The 22,656-nt window shown below is 40.0% G+C and overlaps 1 protein-coding gene across 1 annotated transcript; it reads right to left on the bottom strand.

Annotated features, from left to right (window-relative positions):
* Positions 1-9,897: 9,897 nt before the first annotated feature.
* DR1 (down-regulator of transcription 1) lies at positions 9,898-21,671 on the bottom strand. Its single transcript, XM_068141282.1, has 3 exons — positions 21,018-21,671; positions 15,141-15,304; positions 9,898-12,078 (listed from the first exon to the last, which is right to left on the bottom strand). The coding sequence occupies exons 1-3, from the start codon at positions 21,235-21,237 to the stop codon at positions 11,932-11,934; spliced, it is 531 nt and encodes a 176-aa protein (XP_067997383.1). The 5' UTR covers positions 21,238-21,671; the 3' UTR covers positions 9,898-11,931.
* Between the last annotated feature and the right edge of the window lie 985 nt (positions 21,672-22,656).

The following is a 22,656-nucleotide window of genomic DNA, read 5'->3' as shown; positions in this document are numbered from 1 at the left end:
CGGGGAGGGGGGCAGCCGCGAAGGAGACTGGGAGAGGGGCGTGCCCGGCTAAGGCGGCGGGGGGACGGGAGAGGGTGAGGCCAGCGCTCACGCGGCGCCAGGGGCACCTGGGAGCCCGTAACGGCCGTGGGGCGGCAGGGTGTCGCCGTGTCAAGCGGCTGCCGCTGTCGGGTGCGTCGTTACTCATTAACGTGGGGTAGGGGGCAGGGAGGAATAAGGTAGGAGGCTGCAACGAGGCCGCGGGTCTTTGTATCCCGGCGAGGCCTTCTTCCCTCCGCCGGGAAAGCGCTGACTCACGCTCCAAGGAGAGGCGAGAGTCGCGCCTACCTGGCCCCGACCTGGCGGGGTCTCGCACCCTCCTCACCTGATACAATGGTGCGAAAAAGAAAGAAACAAACAAGACCTTTTTTTATTGTTGTTTTTTTAAAGCCCATAGGTGCGCAAGTAAATCACAGAATCCAGGAAAGATGAGGCTGGCTTCTGAGGAAAATCACCTTATTTTTGATGGAGTAGTTGAGTAAATCATATCGTTGAATGATGATAAGAGTTTCCTCATCATCTTGAAAAGAAGGGGTGTTAAAACTTCATCAGAGATTGTTTTTGCCACCAAAGTGTCTGTTATGAAGCTACTAACAGAAAGCAAAGGCTTTGAAAGCCACCCAAATTCCCCTATCAAGGCATCAATTTCTTACTTTTCCTCTATCCCTAGAATCATTTTTTTAGACAAATAAAAACTCAGTAAAAAATAACTGATGTGTTGTCTCTACATCATGAAACAAAACTAACTTATTTTTCATTTCCAGGTTACCTGTCAGGTAGCGTTCCTTTGCATCACAGTTTAGGTTTAGTTGTATTTTCCATGCCAAAAGTCAAGTTGTTCTAGATGGATATGAAATTATTGTATTAAATTCGGATGTTAATACTACTCTATCACAATAATCATATGAGATCACAAATCAATTTCTGGAGCAACACATTGAAGCTAGTCACTTTGCATGAGAAATGTATTTGGTTCTTGTGCAGATCCATAAGTCAATAAATGTGCCACGTGCTGTTGTGGCCTACATGTATGTTTTAGCAAGCCCCAAATTTTAGACTCTAAAGAAGAAATTCCACACTTGGGCACAGTCCAGGTGAACTCTGACACAAACCCAGTCTGTAGATTGCAAGCATTACTGGAAACACCAAGCAGAATACATGCTGAGGATTCAAGTACTCAAGCAGTAATAAGTGATAAAAACAATGAATAAATATATATTTGAACTTATCCATCTTACATGACTTTCTGGATTGGGGAAAAAATTATTTCCATTAAATGCTGTAAACTGCAGTCAACATTTTGCATAGCTACCTGTCTGCCACACATTTACACAATTCTTTTAAAAAAAAAAAAACCAACATAATTGGATTTATATAACCTGGTACAAAATATAATTAAGTAAAAATTAATTTGTGCATTTAAATGCTTTTAAATATATATATCTTAATAATAAGTTCTTAACTTGCTGACTGTAATAATTCTAGAAAGATTTTGAAATCTTTAATTACAGATTAATCCATATTTTACTATGCACTAATCAAGGTTTCTAAATGCATCCAATTATCTGGATACCTTTGTGTTTGGATGCCTGATTTAACACATTTATTTAGAAAAATAATAATTAAAAAATAATCACAATTCTGAGAAACAAAACCTGAACCTACACACACTTGGAGGCAAGAGTCCCGACCATTTAAGTTATTTAGAATCATAGACTCGTTTTCATTAGAAAAGACCTTTAAAATCATTATGTCCAACTGCTAACCAAGCTCTGCAAGGTCACCACTAAACCATGTCCTTCAGCACCACATCTACACACATGCAGAAATTTGCTGCTGGCTTCAGAAGAGCCAGGATTTTTCACTTTCTGATCATTCCAAGAAAATTCAGCTCTCAAATTGTTTCATCTTAGAAATGTAGAAATTAACCCTAAGGATTAAAGTTAAAATTTTGAACCTTAGACGCCCCATTAGAGTATCAAAAATGAATCTACTGGAAAATAGATCCTAAATTCTAGATCTATGGATCCAGAAGCTTTGAGCATCAGGCTTTTGGCACTCAGAGTTGAAATGCTGGCTGAGTTGAAATGTGAGATTTAACACATCCAAGTGCCGGGTTCTGCACATTGGCCACAACAACCCCATGCAGTGCTACAGGCTGGGGTCAGAGCAGCTGGAGAGCAGCCAGGCAGAGAGGGACCTGGGGGTACTGGTTGATTGTAGGATGAACATGAGCCTGCAGTGTGCCCAGGCAGCCAGGAGGGCCAATGGCATCCTGGCCTGCATCAGGAATAGTGTGGCCAGCAGGAACAGGGAGGTCATTCTGCCCCTGTACACTGCACTGGTTAGGCCACACCTCGAGTACTGTGTCCAGTTCTGGGCCCCTCAGTTTAGGAAGGATGTTGACTTGCTGGAACGAGTCCAGAGAAGGGCAACGAAGTTGGTGAGGGGCTTGGAACACAAGCCCTATGAGGAGAGGCTGAGGGAGCTGGGGCTGCTTAGCCTGGAGGAGACTCAGGGGAGACCTTATTGCTGTCTACAACTACCTGAAGGGGGGGTGTAGACAGGCAGGGGTTGGTCTCTTCTCCCAGGCAACCAGTACCAGAACAAGAGGACACAGTCTCAGGCTGCGCCAGGGGAGGTTCAGGTTGGATGTTAGGAAGAAGTTCTATCCAGAAAGAGTGATTGCGCTATGGAATGGGTTGCCCGGGGAGGTGGTGGAGTCGCTGTCATTGAAGGTGTTCAGAAGGAGACTTGATGGGGTGCTTGGTGCCATGGGTTAGCTGTTTGGGTGGGCTGGATTGGTTAATGGGTTGGACACGATCTTGAAGGTCTCTTCCAACCTGGTTTATTCTATTCTATTCACTGCACGAAACCTACATCATGAGTTTGATTATGACATAGGTATTTTTAAAATTATTATTTCTTGGTGTGTGTTTGGTTGATACCTGAACCCTCAGGTTCTTTTACTTACCTGTAATTTGAGAATTAATTAATTACTCCTATTTCTGTGAAATGTGCAAAGCCGACATTCTCAGCATGTTAAGATTTGTTTTCAAATCAGAGCAATATAACAGAATTTAACATTTTATGTTGATTTCTAGCCATTTTAGAAGGCAACTGCAGCCTGTATCACAAAACTTAGCTTCTCAGTAATGCTTTAAAAGCCTATTTATATCAAATGACAGATTTTCATAGGACAAACAGGATTCCTTCTTTCCCAGGCAGCTCTCCTCAAAACCAAACCAACACAAACTTTTAAAGCCCGAAGGTAAAGCAAGCATGAAGAGGTGGAGATGTTGCAAAGATTTTGGACAACTTCACAACCTCCAGAACAGGCTGAGAAGCTCCTCTGAAATAGGATGTGGAATAAGAGAGGTGTTATCAAAGCAGCCTCTGGGCTATACCTACCTTTTAAGAGCATATGTACACTATAAAGAGAAGCAGTAATAATGAAAAAAAACCAACCCACACCACCAAGCAGGCTTTGGACAAGGTAGCCCTGGAGTAGGAAACCAAGATTGCATTAGAGCACTACTGCAGTCTGGCTAATTATTCATGTACAGAAGTTAACAATTAGACTTGGGAAGTTAAGGCTGATTAGGACAGAATGAGTAGAATGTTTCTGGAACCCAACCTAGTGTTTCTGCATGGAAGCATAATGACTCATTTAGCTGTATCAGTTTGTTCACAATTAGCTCACAACTTGGACCTGTTAAACAGCTCTAGAGAATTAGCACAAAATCTGACTCATTATCTGAGATACTGATAGCCACTGCTTCTCCAGGTAAAGTAAATAAAACAGATGGGGGAGAGTTACACAACATTATAGGGAAATGAAGGAATATTTGCTTCCAGTATTTCTGTGAAGGCAGTAATTTTTAATCTAAGCTGAATGTGTTTTAAAACACTCAAAAACTTCAATAAGCTTTTTGAAGACTATGTGACCACAGTATCACAGTATCACTAAGGTTGGAAGAGACCGCAAGGATCATCGAGTCCAGCCTGAATGATATAGACTGAAAATCTTCATAATGCCTTTTACAGTTTTCATACTACAGGATCTAGAAGATTCAAAAATACTTCAAGTGCAAAGACTATTTCTTGCCAACAGATTTTGGTGGCTTTATTTATTCATGTTTGAATTGAAATATGGACACAGCTGTTTTTAAGATTGGCTTTAGTTTGCTTTCAACCTGTAATTCTTCCAAAACCAGGAGTGCATACCTATCAAATACATATATTGAGATGTGCATTTCACTTTAACTAGGAGTCACCTCTTTGTCAGTAAAGACAAGGCCGCAGCTCATTATAACAACAAACTACAAAGGTAAGTCTTAGACAAAAAGCACTTAGAAGTTATCATAGAACCTGGAGTTTGTAACCAATATGTTAAGACCAACTTATCAAATCAAATTTAATCTTACTAAGAATGTAAGATGAGGGGAAAAGTCTACTGCATCTCCAGCAGGATATTGCCAGAAATGTTATAATAAATAACTCGGAATTTTGAGATTGTTTTTGTTACCAGGTGTGATGGGTTGAAGTTTCCCCCCAGCATTAAACTACCACACCAGGGATTGCAACTGGCCCTGGACCTAGAAGCAATTAAACAAGTATTACCCTACCATTTTTTATTCTTCTAGTCACATCTTTGCAAACATTAGTCTTGGAGAAAAAATAAAGTCAAGTCTCACTAAAAGAACTCAAGGATACATTAAAGACATACTTAAGCACTTTTCCATGCAGCAAAGCTTTGTGATAAATTGCATTGTTCTAGTATCCTTGTAAACCATTAGCTTTTTTCTGGAAGATGACAACTTATTTTTTCTGCTTAGAAAACTTACCTTTATATTTAGCTGCTTTCCCCAGCATTGACTAATTGCTGCAGGCTTTAAAAGAAGGCCTGATTTTATTTTTTAGACCAAATCCACATCATTCCGGTTATTAGTTACATACTTTGTTAATTCTGCTAACTTCTCAACAAAATCTACTTGAGTTTACAAGTGTTCCTAAGGATATCATTTTGGCAGAACAACAATTTGCATGATTAATTTGGAGTGGCAGAAAAGCTGTCTGGCACTCCCTGTGGGCATGGCACGCTTTCTAAAGAGAGAAGCAGCTTAGCTTTCCATTGCCACAAATATCAGCAGGACCAAACAAATGACTTCCAAATATCCGTTTCTCAGCATGAAGTGCTGTAAGTTCTTTTCTCTGCTGGCCAGCAATTTCTTTGTCATATTAAAGTCGAATTTTTACTTCACAAAGAAAATTAACTGTTGCAAACCCCACAAGTATTATCTCCTTTTGCTTCAAGACCAAAATAATTTAGCTCTCTCCCTTCTTTACACATGTATTCATGTATTCCCCCTACTGCCAGCACTCTTAAGTGCTCTGATTTTGAAAATATTGATGTTCACAATGCCACCATGTGATGAGTGGCTAATAATTACTTCACAGCTCAGGAGTTCTCCACAGACTTCCTCTGTGTCCCAAAGGTTATTTAACAATAACCAGCAATGGTCAGAGATCATAGCTATGAATTACTTTCACTGTTCTTTTATTTCAACTACTAAGCATAATTAAGCTTAGCTCTACCCTGAGTATTAATTTAGTTTTAGCTTCTGTTATAATTACTGTTATGAGTGTTTATTTTTTCTTTAAACCAGGAAATTTACAGGAAAATACATTAGTTAGACCATATCAACCCTGCTTCAGGGAAGAAGGAAAACTGCACTTACTAGAGCATCCCCAGACACCACTTAGGGTGACCTAATTCTGATTTATCTTCTTTCTCAGAATTTTTGTGGGAAAAGCTGTACTCCCCTATCTTTTCCACTCTGTACTGAAATGCATTTTATATTACAGAGGAAAGGTATGTTTCTTCTTTTTCCCTTGTCTCAGCAAGCAAAACAGAAAGACATCACCAGTGACTGGATAACAGAACTGAAAGGATACTACTTAAACCAGTTATAAATAGGAGAAAAATGAGAACTTACATTGCTTTTATGATATATCCTGTGTTCACTTGTTTTGCCTGCATTATAGCCAAGAGCACATCTTTCCATACCATATGTAGCATACAAAATGCAGTGTCAATCTGCATCAACTAGCCATACCCTGAGTACAAACAGCCTCTTAATTTATAGAAATTTGCCCCTTTTTCCATTTAAGCAAAACTATCACATGACAACACAGCATTTTCTTTTGATAGTATCCAACTGCATCCCAAGCTGGAGGCTGGACAATTACAAAATTTAAGGGACTATCCATAAATGATTGTATAAAAAGACAACTTTCAAGTCTTTAATGCCTGCATTATCTGGTTGAATATTATAAAGCCACTTGCTTTCATTGCACATACTTTCAGAATTCTATCAAAACACAACTACAAATGCTAGAGCTCTGCTACCTTAATATCTGGTATCTCCTGTTCACCTAACCCACGTCATCTCCACTATCCCACCAACCCCACACATGCACATTTCTTTATATTAAAACAACATTGAGCTGTATCAAATATTCAGAGCTATGTATAGCCATAGTGAATTCCAATAGCAAACTTTTTTCATTGTATTGTCTACAGGAATAAACATTATTAGATTTGGAAGAATAACCAAAGACCTGAATAGTAACTGCTCTCTGCATCAATTAGCTAGCATATATTTGTAGTGTTTGTATCAAAACTGAAGGATGGAGCCTGTCATGGTACTAGCTCAAGCTGCAGAAAAATGAATAATGGATGCATGTGTAACTAAGGGTCAGCAACACCTGTTTCCAGACTTGCTAAATATTTTATTATCACCTGACTTTGAATTATGATCAGAAATACAAATTTACATGTAGTTGTGCAAAATCTGCCGTACCACTTGAACATAATTAGTATCCTGGGTTAATAGTTAATCTCATTAAAGGAGTTTTAATTTAAAACAGGTTAATGACTTCTCGTCAAGACACTGTAAGATTCAGTTAACAGGTTCAATACATCCCGCTGAAACCTATATGCAGAACTTGACCGCCGCCTGCTGGCAAATGAAAGAACAAGCAGTGTAACATAATACCAACCTGTTTCTGCTGTAATCAATCAGATCCTATTGCATTGAATAATGTACGAGTTACATTATTCGGAAACTGAGAAAGCCAACGGTCCCTTGATTGTCCAATCTTCCATACAACTGCAAGTCTTCCCTCCTTTAAAGGATCTCACTTCAGTGGTCACTGCTTTAATTTCAGGTGTCCTTCCCTTGTAATTTTAAATCTGTGGTGGTTCCTCCTTTTCTCACGAGAAGGTTGATGTCCATGTTGCGCTATACCACATATAATGGGTGCATGAAAATACTGTCAGCAGATTACAGTCTGGAAAGAAACTCAAGAAAATTCACATATCCAAAACTCTCTTCCTTCCACTATTTATCACTTTACAAGAACAATTAGTAAATATGTAACAGGAATGAGACCACAGTGTGCTGTACACATAATAGATACTCCACTAAGCAAATCAGTTACCCATGTCTCCCTCTTGCATTAATTAAGACAGATACTACTGTTTGCCATTCTTATTTATTCCAAGGAGATTCTGATCACAGACTAACTGCAGAAATTTTCCAGGTCATCCCAAAAAAACTAACATTAACCGAAGATAAAGAAATAGCTTGTCTAGGAGAGAATTTTATTTTTTGTGACATTACATTTCTGGAGCTTTAAATTTGAGCCCTGCTCTTTGGACTTAAAAGGGCAGATCAAATCTGCCTTAAAGGTAATCTTTATATAATTTAATATGCCTCTTAAGAGTCTTCACCCCAGATACATACACATCTAAAACTCAGGAAAACAGGCTGCAGCAAGTACTGTCAATCCCTAGCTCAGCATTTGGCTCAGGCTGTGGAGCAGAAGTCTTTATGTTGTATTCCTCTAGTTGATGTGACAATACGTCACTGCCATGATGAATTGAAGTCGTATGTCCCCTTCCCTAACATATGCAGGATCATCACCTGCTACGTATTTCTACCCTTGATTATGCTAGGCTCATACACACAGCAAAACCCATGCTTACTGGATTTGTGAATGATTGATGTATAGGATCTGGCATATCTGATTGGATTCACTGTCTAAATCATCTTGCTGCAAAACCTCCACTCTCCAATTATTGGCTCAGCTGCTTTCTAGCGCAGTACCACAAAAAGAACAACCTCCAATTCACACTTTCACCAGATTTGCTTCCAAGAATGCACAGCTTGAGCATACTTGTTGCTCCACGTACCCAGGAACTGGGATAATTACTTCCAATGCCATTATTAAATTCTCACAATCACTAGCATCTGTACCTATGTTTGCATGGAAAGAAAAAGCACTCATTTCAAATAACAAACAAACAAAGCACAAACATCTTTTGAAAGGGAACCTATCATTCCCAATTGCCAGAAAACTTCATTTGGCCTACACCAAGTCACACTGACACTCCTTTTCATCACAGAGTTATATCCTAGATATACTCTAGTCACAGACTACATATTCTTTGAATTGACTTTTATCAAGTCCAAGGAATCAGAGATCTCAACTAATTTACCTGTAAGCAAAATCTGTACTAACACTGACCAGTATCCTTCTGATGTAAGCTGCAAATTAAAACTTTTCCATCTTAAACAGATTAATAGTGTAATGCTGAAAGTAATTTTAACCATAGCATTCTTAACCTTTCATATTACACTCCTCCTTCCACATTGTTTGCTCATGTCTCGTACAAAACCAGAACCTATGTCTGGGAAACTAAAGTGAGGTATACCTATCAGAGCCAGGGGCTGGCTGTTCCACAGTGCTCATGAAGTCAGTTCATGTCCTTGACTGGGCACTGTTTGAAAATTATGAAAAGATCAACACAGACATTATTCTGTCAAGTCCTCCTTAACGGAGATTACTTTTACATAACCTGAAGAGTACCATGTATACTTGTGGCTTTGAGAGACCTTTTTCCATTCCAAAAATTCCTTTCCAGCATTTCAATGCCAAACTCAACTAGCCACATTTAGGCAGTGAAACCCAAATACCATTTAAAGTATTTTGTGTTTAGAATCCTCAGTGCAGTAAATGCAACTACATTCATTATCCACAACTACATGCAGACTTTATTAAAATAAAAAAAAGAAAGATTTTGCAAGAAAGTCACTTAACACACTGTTAGAAAACCCAGAGATAACCTCTTAAGAAACATCCTTATATATGTTTCTTCTGAGACAAAGTAACAATACAGTTTACTAACCAAACTCTACACTCTTAAGTACCTGATGTACCAAAAAAACCCAGTGGTACCACAACTAGAGGAACTTCTTCTTCAGTGAACAGCTAGTATGTGGAAGCACAATAATAAAGTAATACAAAATTCTCAAGTTTGTTTAAAGATCAGTGAAGATTTCTTGTGACTGCCAGAATATACTTTTCATACTTGAGGTGGAAGAACTGAAACAGTAAAGCAGTCTCTAAACAAGACTATCTACATCAAATTAGTTCAACAGGGAGAGTAACACATTTTTATTTCCCCATCCTCTGCCTGTGGTCTTTCACTTTGTTAAACTGAAATTCTTTCAGGAGGTTATACCTCATCTATAGGTGTTTTCTCCAAGGTTTTAAGTTAAGAAGGTCAGGTTATTAAAAATGCATATACCCAAAAAGCAATTCCTAAGATAAAAGAGTGCAGGTCAAACCCAGAAATACTGTTTGTAAGCATTAACTACTCCAGTGAACAACGATGCAGGTTGTAAAGATTTTGGTCGCAAGAAGTGTTCAGTGGGTCAATAATAGCAGAGTTTTAGTAGCCTTTTGGGTTTTTCCTACACAAATGCAATGAAGAAGACAGACTAATCATTAAATATAAAAGCAATTTTATAAAAACACATCAGAATTTTATTGCTTGAAGAATACAGCATATGAAAAAGCACAAGAATGTCCAAAAGAAAGGTCACAAGGATCCAAACATATTACACCATACATACCAGATGCAGTAAAATGTTAACCTGAATTCTGCATCAGAAAAAAAAAAGGTGTGAAAATATACCTAATATTATTTAAAAGGAAAAGACTCATTTAAAATAGAAGGTGTGAAGGTGTTACAGTACAAATTAGAAAAGCCAACACTGCACATTAACATTGTATCACTAGACTAGATTTCCTACCTTTGGTACTTACACCTTTACGGAAAACCACTTCCTTGCTCAAACCTCGCCCAATATATTTTATAGTATCCATGGAAGGGTTAGTTTTGCTTTTTTGGGGGGATTGGTTTGGTTTTTTTGGGTTTGTTTTTCCTTTTTAAAAAAATGTAAATATTCAAATGCTTTTCTGAATTTTCACTGCATTAATGCGTTTCAGGAAGCATTCCCCTTTATTCAATATCGAACTTAATGTATCTCAAATTTAAATCAAAAGTCACCATGTGACTGAGACCTGAATATATGCCAATTGTACCTTGCTTAGATCTTTAAGTAAAAATGGGCACGCCATTTTGTTTGCATCCTTATGTAAACAGACTGCTGTAGCCTTCCTCAAGAATTCTAACTAGAGCAACTTACTGAGGACATAAAACAATCCACCTTGTTAGAGAGCTATAAGATCATCTACAGCAGCATGCAAGTGGCTTTTCTAGTCTGCTCAGATTAGTGTACCAGAAGATATGCCAGTATTACTTCAAGTAACACATTAAAACTCAGCAATGGTCACTACTGTGCTTTATTTCAACACAAAGAACAGCTGTTCATCCATTAATCAACAGAATTTTCAAATCAACTATCAAAAGGACTACAACATCATTTCTGTTCCATGTATTGCTGATCACTCTTGGGGAACAGTTTTATCAAAAACCTGGACTTGCCCTTGAAACAATTGGAATGAACAAAACATTATCTTTCAACAAGGTATTTTAGTAATCCAGTGGCAATCTAGTCTAGAGAATAGTTACCACTATGCTTACAACAATGACTATATAAATTCCCTCTCTTATAGTAAGCATGCTCTTAGCTTTAGCTTTCCCAGGCTTGAATACTTAATCATTACCAGTTACGTCAGTGGGACTAAAACGATTTTGTTTCATCAAGTTCCAGCTTTATGTTTCAACAATACGAATAGACCTGGACTATGTAATACCATCAATAACAGTTAACATTAAACTGGAGTGAAATAGAAGAGTTAGTTCTTCAAACCAGGTAGTCTCTGAAGTGAAATACTCAGTTAGGACTGTCAAAGGTGTCAGAATAAAACCATGGGTTTATTTTTTTTCCACCCCTATACAAAAAAAAAAAAGAGACAGATTTTGTACAACTATTAAATATACTTCTCCTAGCTTGGCAAAAATGTATGATTTTCCAATTTTAACAAGTGTGGTATTTGAGCACACAGAGTATTTATTGCCATACACATCCTCATTTTAAAAAGAACTAAGAATTCAGACTCTACTATGCTGAACTCTGCTTTTTCCCATTAACAGATTATGTCTACTGTACCACTCCCCCCCAAACCAATTAAAAATTCTAAGTAAGATTTAATAGCTTCATTAAAAGGGAAGAAATGCGAATGTGGATTTAGAGCCTTCTGTATAAAGCTCATTACATTTTATAAATTCATTGTTTATTGTAATACTGTTTATTGATCAAATAAATGACGCACTGCTATCTAAAATTTCCATATACACCATTAAAAATCCAAAGTTGATATGATACTGAACCTTAAATCTTCAAGAATTCAAAAAAGGACAGTTTATACATGTACAGCACACAACAGCAGACACCCCTAGAATACCAATTGCCAGTCCATTATGCATACAAACTTACAGGTAAGCATTCATTTCACTGTTTTCATTGTGCAGGAAAAATATTTCTTAATAAAGACAAACTCAGCTGGTGAATATCAGATATCATCTTCATCATCTTCATCCTGAGAGGATCCTGCCTGATTGGATGCACTGGCTGAGGCAGCAGCAAGCTGTGCCTGTTGAGCTGCTTGTTGCATCTGTAGCCATTCCTGCTGTGCCAGTTCTGCTTGCTGTTGTCTAGCCTAAAGACATGAATTTAATTGTTAAGGCTATACATAGCTCATGAAGAATCTCTACAGCACTTGATCTTTAAAAGTAGTTTTATCTGCACCAGCAGATGCCATTTGCATAATTTTTATTAACTATACATACAAGAACATATCTAGAAGTGCCTTATTTATTCCAAGATGTTTAGCTACATTCTCTGTCTAAACAGGCCACCATTTGGAGCATTTACAGTTACAAAAACAAGAGGCAGGAGCTAGCAAACTTATAATCCACTGTGAAGATTGTACTGAACCACTTCCTAATGGAAAAATTAAGCGAGGCAAAGCAATGGAAATTTTAGGCTTCAGTTTCAAGAGATCTTAACCTTTAATCACAGTTCACAGAGGAAAACAGCCCTACTTTCTTGATTACAAATACTAAAACTTGCAATTATGAAATCATCCAGTTGTAGCACAAAGGCACATACTATTACGAAATCATAATGAAAGCCATTATCTTAATTTACTAGACAGCCCTTGGAAAACAGAGCAATTCAGGCATGCAGATTGAGGATGTCTTTGCTACAGAAAGGTATAGTCTTACACTTCTCAGTAAAGGACGTTCTAACAAAACATTTCTGTGGTTCAGCTGGTGACCTCTTATTTTTCTATCAGGATTTTCACTTGCTCTTCAGCAGCCACTGTTGATTTCAACAGTACACCAGTCAATTCTGTTAAAGTTAAAACTTTAATTTCTATTTTCAGTGAACATTAGGAAAAAGTTCTTAACATTAAAAATCTTGTCTTCTTTGCTTTTCTACATTTACCAGTCGTCACTACAACTGTAACAATGTCCATTTATTTTCTAATCCCATTGCATTCACTGAATTTTCCTTTTTATTTAATGGTTTTTTTTTTCTCTCCAAAGCATCAACAAAAAAAGATGGTACCAAAACATGATACCTCGGAATACAACAGAAGTTTGTCTTCATAGCCAAATGACAGGGGAAAAAAAAAAAAAGATAAGTCCTCCCTTACTGTAAGAAGCATCAAATTTCCTCAGTCTATTCTAGCTTTAAAAGAAAGTGCTTTTAGAGATAGAAACCTCTTTTCACTGAAGACTTTACAGTATTTCAAACTTCGAGTGGTAGTGAACTTATAAGGACTGGAAAACAATTGAAGACATTGTAAAGTTTTAAACAAAGAAAGACAGCAGCACCTATGCACATAAGAGAGGCAAAAATATTTCTCACACAATAAAGCAATGGGGCTCCTCACCAACCCTGTTACAATTAAGTTTACTGTACACTTAATGAGGTGATACACATTCATGCACCAGGAATCACAGGCTCAGCACTTCACTCTGGAAGGATCATTTTGTCAGCACCTAAGTTCACTGCTGTATTTATAACAATAATCCTTAGCCATTTCAAAAATGAAAGAAAAATAAAAATTCCATTGAATTGTACTGACAAAGAAAGTTTACCAGATGATTTATAAAGTTAACTCATTTATTACACCAATGAACTTCAGTGTGGAATTGTCAAAGGTGCTTGCACTTAGAGACATCCGTGTCTTGCACTTACAGACATGTATGGACATCAGGATAAGCCATTGCCCTGACTTCAAATATTTACAAAGCTATAGGCATAAAAAACTGATACATTAACAGACAAGTATTTTAAAACCAGAAAGAAAGAAATCAGCATGTCTTGCTCTATTAACAAGATCAGCACAAATAAACAAACATACACTTGTTTAACTGCTAGTAAGAATAATTACAGTACCTCCAAGAGCATAGTACAACTAGTATGTTTGAAAAGTAAGACTGCCATCCTTGAGTCTAAGCATGACTTTCCATATCACCAAAGAAGATTAAAAATAAGAAATCATTCATACAATCTTGTCAAGCCTAATCTAGACATTAAGGCACAGTATTACATAATTTAATAAGAATATACCTCAATTAGTCATTCCTTAGATAGTGTGTGCTTACACAAGGTGGCCATAGTTTCAGCTGTTTTTTTTTTTTCACTCAGCAGCTAGTACTCCCTTAATACATTTTATTTTTGCTGCTTTATTTTGTATTCCATGCTAAGGTTTTTGAACAAAATAGTAAGTAAAAAACAGGTATCAAACTGATCTGTAAATCTTACCCTTAACCCAGAAGCAGCCATATTGGTCTTTGTAGTGTTAGTACAACCAAACAAGTCAGGCGTGCATAGATTTATCTTAACTAGTTCACTGTATGATGATAATAGCTACATGGTGTGCTGAAATTTTAAATGCCTTAAAATTCATCATGCAGTCAAGATTAAATTAGTTGGCATGCTGTAATATGAAAAACAACAGTTATTGTTTCAGCAAAACACGGGTACAGCCAAAGGGGAGAGAAGGTTACAGTAATCAGACATGACAACACATACCTGAAAAAGCATTTTCACCAGAGGAAATTAAGGACAGACAAATGAAAAACTGAGAGTCATGCCATGAGTAAGAGAAAAGAGCAATTCAAACTTTCTCTTGAAGGGGAACGAAGAATGTGTGTGTGCACGCAGCATTTGCGGGCAAATGCTTTTCCTGTGCCTGAGCTGCCTTTTTAAAAATTCATGTGTGAATTCACTCCGTTAGAATCTTGCCAAGAGTAAATGGAGATAAGAAAGGGCAAATCAGACATTTTCAACAATTAAATGTTTCTTTCAAGGCCTAAGAAATAACATCTGTGCACTGAGGGCCAGAACAAAAATTTTCACTTTTTAATGCATCAAAACTGGTAATTTCCTAGAACACCAGCTGTCATTGTTTTATTCCCTCAGCCAAGTCATTCTTAAACGTATTCTCCACCGTAGAATGGAAATACCTAAGTAACGGCAAGCCCCGTGCTTTTTAAACCTGAGTAGTCTTACATATCAAATCACAGAAGTAACAAGCATCTTGCTAGTTGACTTTCCCCATTTCAAAGGGGATAAGGTCAACAGCATCTTAGATGCCACAGCAATTCACGAGGAAGCACATACTTCTTGAGGTGTGCACATGTTTTTGTGGCACTAGATTTGCAGCATTAATTATCCCAATCTTATAAGTACTGCTTCACTTACTTTTGCAAATAATTCCTGTTGCTGCCTTAGAAGCTCTTCTTCTGGAATGCCAAGGTTCTCCAAGCGTGAACTGGCCTTTCTTCTCTTTAGTGCTACTGTTTTGCATTCTTGTAAGACTTCTTTTACTTCACTGATATAGGAGCCAAATCCCAAACTTTCTAGTGCTAGAAAGAAAGAAAACGTATTATCTTCCACAAAGCTTTCAGTAATAGATAACTTTTTGTTTAAAACATTTTTTTAGAAGGCCTATCACTTTTCTAACAGCTCCTGGTGAAAACCTGTGATCATCATAACTTTTGACATCTATTTTCCCAGTCTCTTCTCCTATGCCATTTAAGAGTGCATGTTTTCAGGCTAAGAAAATTAAGGTTAGTCATGTACAACCAAAGAACCCTACACTTGCAGAGGATTCAGAAGTTTCAGATACATTTTGCCAAACACAGCTGTTATTATTCAAAACACATCTTACTCCCATCTTCCACACATCAGAATCAAGCAGAATTTCTAAAATTAAAAAGTCCTCCCTATTTGAATTATTAACCTTATCTTTCAGGGACTTTTTCCAGTTTTGTTGCAAAAAGGCATCAGCAGAAAGTAAATTAGCCACCTCTAACAGAGCATGTAACATGATCACAGAATCTTCATTAAGGCAGAAATAACTAATACTACCTTAGCTCTATGAATTTAAGCTTCTGTCTTTTAATATTGAAATTCACATTTCAAGTCCTAAGAAGCTAAAAAAATGCATAGTTCACACACATAGAGCTACACAAAATTATGCCTTCACACAAACGAACCTCTCAAGTGGAATTATTACAGAACATGCCAGAAATATTACAGAAGCAACAATTATACTAGAAACATATCTCAGTTTAATAAAACACACAGTCCCCTTCTGGTACTTATACAAATCAAAGTTTTCTTTACAGAATGATAGTTGTTTTAATATTTGCCTTACTCTACTTCAACCTTATGCCACAAGTTATTCAAGAAACAGCACTAAAACTGCAAAACAGCAATCAACAACTTGTTATAAACACACTGAGTTACACTGCCTCCGACTGTATTCTAACATTAACTCTGTAAGCAACATTTTCCTACTCATAGTTACATCAGCATGCCATTTTATCATACACCTAAACAGTAACCCAAAGGCATTCTCTAAGTTTTCAGCTTCCACTGCCTTCAACAGGGCAGTACAGTATACCTGTCTAGTCATGCAGGACTACCATTCCTGTAACAGATAACATTTGACAAATTAATTTACATAATACCTGTTTCTTTTTTTAAAAAAATCAAGTTAAAAACCAAAGTGATTTAGAGATAATCAAATTAGAGAAAGCATGCCAGTTCAGCCTCAGCCCACACACAGACACTGGAAATGCTTTGTTCAGTTAGCCCCCAGTTTTTGTAAAAATTACACCAACCCCACACCCCCATACTGAAGTATAAAATTAAGAACTCCACAACATCTTTCTAACATCACTCAGACAAGCCTTCAGAGCACAAACACAGGCGCTCATCAAGGGCATTCACCATGATCTGGGCTGGCTGATAAAACTCCATCTGAACACAAACAACTCCCCAACCTGAAATCAACAGCAACACGTGTGTTTTACGGGAATTTCAAATGGACTGTCAAAGACAATAATGGGAAGAACTGGCAGTTATTTACTGAATATAGTACACAAATACATATATATCCAAAAGAAAGTGTGTGATATAAACCAGACAGATTTATGAAGAACCTTATGTACACCATAGGTCCAGTGCATCAAAAATCTGATAGCTGTCAAATAGTTTCAGAAACTTACTGCCCTGAAACACACCAAGGCCTTACAGAATGCATACATGGAAGGGATATGAATCCCTTTATACCAGCATGGTGCTAAAATGTGTGGCAAGTGATCAGTACTTCAGCAGAGCTACAGTTCCATCAAAGCTTAGAGTCTCTCACAGAATTATAGAATCCCCTGGAAGGGGCCTCCAAAGGTCGTCTAGTCCAACCCCCCTGCAATGAGCAGGGGCACCCTCAACTAGATTAGATTGCCCAGAGTGCTGTCAAGCCTCACCTTGAATATCTCCAAGGATGAGGCCCCAATGTAGGCAACCTATTCCAGTGCTCAGCCACCCTCACTGTAAAGAACTTTTTCTTAATACCCAATCCAAATCTACTCTTCTCTAATTCCAAACCATTGCCCCTTATCCTACCACTGCAGGCCTTGATAAACAGTCCCTCTCCAGCCTTCTTGCAGACCCCCTTCAGGTACTGGAAGGTGGCAAGCAGGTCACCCTGAAGCCATCTCTTCTCCACAATCAATGACCTCACCTCCCTCAGCCTATCCTCATAGCAGAGGTGCTCCAGCCCCCTGATGATTTTTGTGGCCCTCCTCTGGACCCACTCTGTGAGGTCCATGCCCTTTCTGTATTGAGGGCCCTTGAGGTGGATGCAGTACTCCCGGTGAAGTCTCACCAGAGCAGAGGAGAGTGGTAGAATCACCTCTCAATCTGCTGGCCATGCTTCTTGTGATGCAGCCATTGACACAGACAGCATGGTGTCATCTGCAAACTTGCTGATGGTGCCTTGATCCCACTGTCTATATCATTGATAAAAATATTAAACAATACAGGTCCTAGTACAGATCCCTGAGGGACACAACTTGTCTCTGCTCTCCAGCTGGACTTCAAAACATTGACTACTATCCGCTGGACACAACCATCCAGCCAATTCCTTATCCACTGAACAGTCCACCCATCAAACCTGTACCTCTCCATCCTGGTGAGTAAGATGTTGTGGAAGACCATGTCAAAGGCCTTGCAGAACTCCAGATAGGTCACATCCATCGGTCATCCCTTGTCCACTGATGTAGCTGCTGTCATAGAAAGCCACTAGGTTGGTCAGGCAGGATTTTCCCTTAGGTTTAATCACCTCCCTGTTCTCCATGTGCTTTATCAGACCTTCTAGGAGAAGCTGCTCCATGATCATGCCAGCCACAGAGGTGAAGCTGCCAAGTCAGCACTTCCCAGGGTCCTCCTTTCTGCCCTTTTTAAAAATGGGTGTAATGTGTCCCTTCTTCCAGTCACCAGGGACTTAACCTGACTGCCAGGACTTTTCAAATATGATAGACAGTGGCTTGTCAACTACATTAGTCAATTCGCTCAGGACTCTAGGATGCATCTCATCAGCCCCCATAGACCTACATATGTTCAGGTTCCTCAGGTCACAAACCTGATTTTCACATGCAATGAAAGGGACTTCACCACCCTGGTCCCCACCTTGTGACTTGGAGGTGTTGGGAGAGAGGTTACCAGTGAAGACTGAGGGAAAAATGTTGTTGAGGCTCTCAGCCTTCTGCTCATCTGTGGTTACTCACTCACTGTTCTCACTCTTCAGTGTGGGTATGTTTTCTTTGAGGGTCCCTTCCAACCCAATGGAATTAGTGAATCTATGAAGCAAAGCAGATCTCTTACAGGATGTAAGAAGCATCTGATTTCCCTTCCCTATGGTGTTAAGACCACTGTGCCAGTCAACTGTGCTACTATACATTAAACATTAGGACTTCATCTAGCTGAAGTATAACCCAGTAGTAGCAGGAAAGAGCTCTAGCTCAGTACGTTGCCACACAATCATTTAACAGGGCAGCAAAGGGCAGTGATGAACTGCAGTTTCACATTACCTCTAATACAGTATAATAGGAGGATGTCCTTCTGTATCTTTCTCCCTCCTTCCCAGGGAAATAGCCTTCCTGCTCCTTGCTTCCAATCTATTGCTTCCAATACAGGCACAGTCAGATCAGCAAACTCACCTGACAGAAAACTGTGTTCCCCTCTAGATTCTCAAAAAGCCACTGGGTCAGTTGCATCAGCAACTGCTAGATCCAGCTCTAGGGGAGGTACAAAAAGATTCCTCTTGGCAGCACCATGTGTTTACACTGGACCGGACAAGATGCAACAGCCATTAGCCTCACTTTTCACCCTAAATGAACTAGCTTAAGTATTCAAAAGGAAAAAGACATCGAGATGACCACAACAAATGTATTTCAATTATTTGTTAGCACAGTTATCATGGAACTATGTTAAGAGACAGTCAAAACAGCAAGTATCTGGAATGTATGAAGATGGATGAAAAAAGAATACTATGCCTATATACATATAATCACTGCTTCCAAAATTAGCAATCTAAACTCTCATGCCTCACAGACAGATGGATGGATCATCTGCCAACTGAGCAGCATCTCAAAGAAGCTAACAGCATATACACCACTCTCCAAAGAGAAGAGCAGAAAATGCAAGAACAGCTCCTTCAGTCTCCAGAGCATACCAAAAATGGATAAATCTCTGAGGTCAGTAGAGATGTAAGTTGAAAATTATTTTTTCCAACTCTAAAATCTGGTAACACAAAGGCATAGAACTCAGCAAAATACTTGGGACCACCTGCTGATGATATGCACACAGCTCTGTGTGTGTATATACACACAAAGGCATTTTAGTTTCCATTCATTTCCCAAAAACACACAGAGAAACCCTAGGGCAGAAACAAAACAGGTGAAATCTTTTCTAAAGACCACCACTACTACACAAAAATTACTTTCACACCTGAATTCTTTACTGTCCTCAACATTAAAGATCACATCTATTCTGGTGTTAAGAACAGAGCTCAAACGTTTCAGCAGCCAACTAAGGAAACTATTCATATACTAAGAAGCATCAGACCCAAATTATGCTTTGAGTGTAGGCACAAGTTTTACTCTTTACATCCTGAGCTGCTGTGATGAGTTCCTTTGCCAAACTTCCACGTTTACACACATTTTACTTCCAGGTTTACATGTGTTTTAGTTAATATTGAAGCTCATACATGCTACATATTTTCTTTTGCTATTAACAACCCAGTCAAGTGCTTCTGGTAAGCAAGCTGATATACTCTAAAGGAATCTCTCTTTTTTTGGTTGTTGTTTCAGAGACAGAATCATTTGTAAAAGCCCACAACATTTTTTAACTTGACGTCATTAGAGTCCTGAGAACAGCTCTAGTGCAAATGCTACCGTTCATATCTCTAATCAAACAGCAAACTCCTCTGTTACTCACTGTTACTGCTAAAAATTTGATTGCAGCAGATAATGCAACCTTTGCTTAATCAGCAAAGTGAATAATTCCTGACAAAGAATGCCAGTTGCAAACTTAGGGATGAGGCAAGGAAACTCCTTATTTGTGGCAGATCTCACAAGCAAATGAAACACAGAAAGAGAACTCTCCTTTTGTCATGTGAAAGGAAGTGAAATTTAACAGCAGAAAAAGATGCAGAAGCATAGATCAAGTTTATGTCTTCTACAACAGACATAAATATTTGATGCTAAACAATTAACTTCCAACGACAGCCCTAGAGGAGTATTTCACTTTTTATGGGATCCAGACAGGACGACTCTGGATTAAAACCTGGGCCCCACCAACTCAACCATACACGTGTTTGCTAGTTTCCAAAAGAAAGACACTTACTAAAGTCAGGATCTTAGTACATATAGTAAAAGAAATATGCATAACCATTTAAAAAGCAGACCTCATTTCACACAGACAAAATAGACAAACAGCTTCGGTAACGTCAATTAAAGCATTCCAGACCTCGCTGAACTACGAAGTAAGAGCTGATCTTGATCACAATCAAGAGTCTCTCGAACCACACAAAGACAACCTTCCCTTGCAATGCAGCTGACAAGCCACATAACACATATTTTTTCTCCAGATTCTTAAAAGCCCCCTACCTTTTCTCTTTCATATAGCTATAAAAAGCCACTGAGGAAAAAGTTGCAGGGGGACAGGAGTAGCAAAGCTTGAATGACCCGTGGCGCAGCGGGCAGCAGCACACCGCCTCCGGAAGCTTACCTTGTATGACATGCTCCGGAGAAATGGTTTTCTTCTCCGATTTGTTGCAGATCTCGTTGGCCTCGGAGGAGATGAGGTGGATGAATTCAGTGCAGCAGTTTACCACCAGCTCCCGGGCATCATTTGCGACGCGGACGTTGGGGAGCGTTTCTTTGATCATCTTGTTGATGGCAGCCCTGGGAATGGTGAGGTCGTCGTCGTTACCCGAAGACGAAGCCATCCTAGCTGCCACTGGGTCCTGAAGAGGCGCTCGGCTCCCGCGCTCACGGGCTCCCCCTCAGCTCCCCCGCGGGGCTCCAGCGCGCGGGGAGCCGGCGAGGGGCGGGCGGTACCGCGGCGGGCGACGCTGCGGGGAGGAGGCGACACCGACGCCGCTGCTGCTGCTAGACGAGAGGGTCGAAGCCGGGGACCGCCGGTGCGCGGGGCCGGGAAACACTTCTCGGGTTCAGGGCTCCCTCGGCCGCGGCGCCTGCAACTGCCGTCTCCGCCACATCCTTCGGACGCTGGCGCCGCTACCTTATGAGCGCCGTGAGAGAAATCGAACCGCCAAATCACCCCCGCGCAACACGGCTCTGCACCTTCCCCCTCCGGCAGCGGCGGCGTCTGGCTGGAAAGTGAGGGCGGCCGCGAGGCGGAAACGGTCTGACTCCGGGCTCGACCTGCGAACGACGCAGATTCCGGCGGAAGCAGGAACACACTTCCGCTGCCTGGCACCGCCCGCCCGGGGAGCGGCGGAAAGGGTGGTGGCGGGCGGCCGCCCGGGCCCTGCCTCATGCGGGACGAGGCAGTGGTTGGGCGCTCTTCGCCGTCAGGCCGGTTGGGGGGATTCTGCGCGGGGGCCTCGGCGGGCGGGACGGCTCCTTCGAGAGGTGCTCCCTGTCCCCACCTGGGCTCCCCAGACTCCGTCACGCTGCCCTTGACCTGCTGTGGGAGCAATGAACTTCACACACTCGGCAGGCTCGTTCCTGAGGCAGCGGTCAAGGCTCCGCTCTTCATCCGAGATTTATTAATGAGTTTACTCAGAACTGTTTATGAAGCTGTGCTTTCTGCTTTTGCCTACTCCATAAACAGCATCTATGTTGTATGAAACCAAACTAAACGAACTGCAATGGCATTTAGGGAAGGGCCATTAAAACCTGCTATCCAGGTACCTGCCTGCATCTTTGTGCTCCAATAAAAAAAAAAGTAAAGCAGCCCAGCCCTCGGCTATAGGCCAGAGCCAACCACACAAAACAAAACTGAGCACAAGACCCAGCACTTCACTGAGTTAACAGCCTCGATGGATGGCCAGGCCCAAGGAATAGCGGCAAATGGAGTTAAAGGCAGGTGGCAGCTGCTCACAAGTCATGTTCCCCAGGGCTCAGTTTCGGGGACAGGTCTTAATATCTTGATCTATGACATGGATGTGGAGATTGAGTGCAGCCTTTATAAGTTTTCAGATAACAACAAACCAGGAGGGAGTGTTGGTCTGCTTGAGGAGAGGAAGGCTCTACAGACTGTATCAGTGGGCCAAGGCCAACTGTATGAGATTCAATTAAGGCCAAGTGCTGTATCCTTCACTTTGGTCATAACACCCCCATGCAACAGTATGGACTTGGATCAGAGCAGCTGGAAAGGAGTCTGGCAGAAAGGGGCCGGG

The sequence above is a fragment of the Melanerpes formicivorus genome, unplaced genomic scaffold (genome assembly GCF_026170545.1).
Source record: "Melanerpes formicivorus ecotype bairdi unplaced genomic scaffold, bMelFor1.0.p_v2 SCAF_7, whole genome shotgun sequence".
In the NCBI taxonomy this organism is placed as follows: domain Eukaryota; kingdom Metazoa; phylum Chordata; class Aves; order Piciformes; family Picidae; genus Melanerpes; species Melanerpes formicivorus.
Note: the sequence above shows the minus strand (reverse complement) of the source record. Positions and strands in the feature narration are given on the sequence as shown.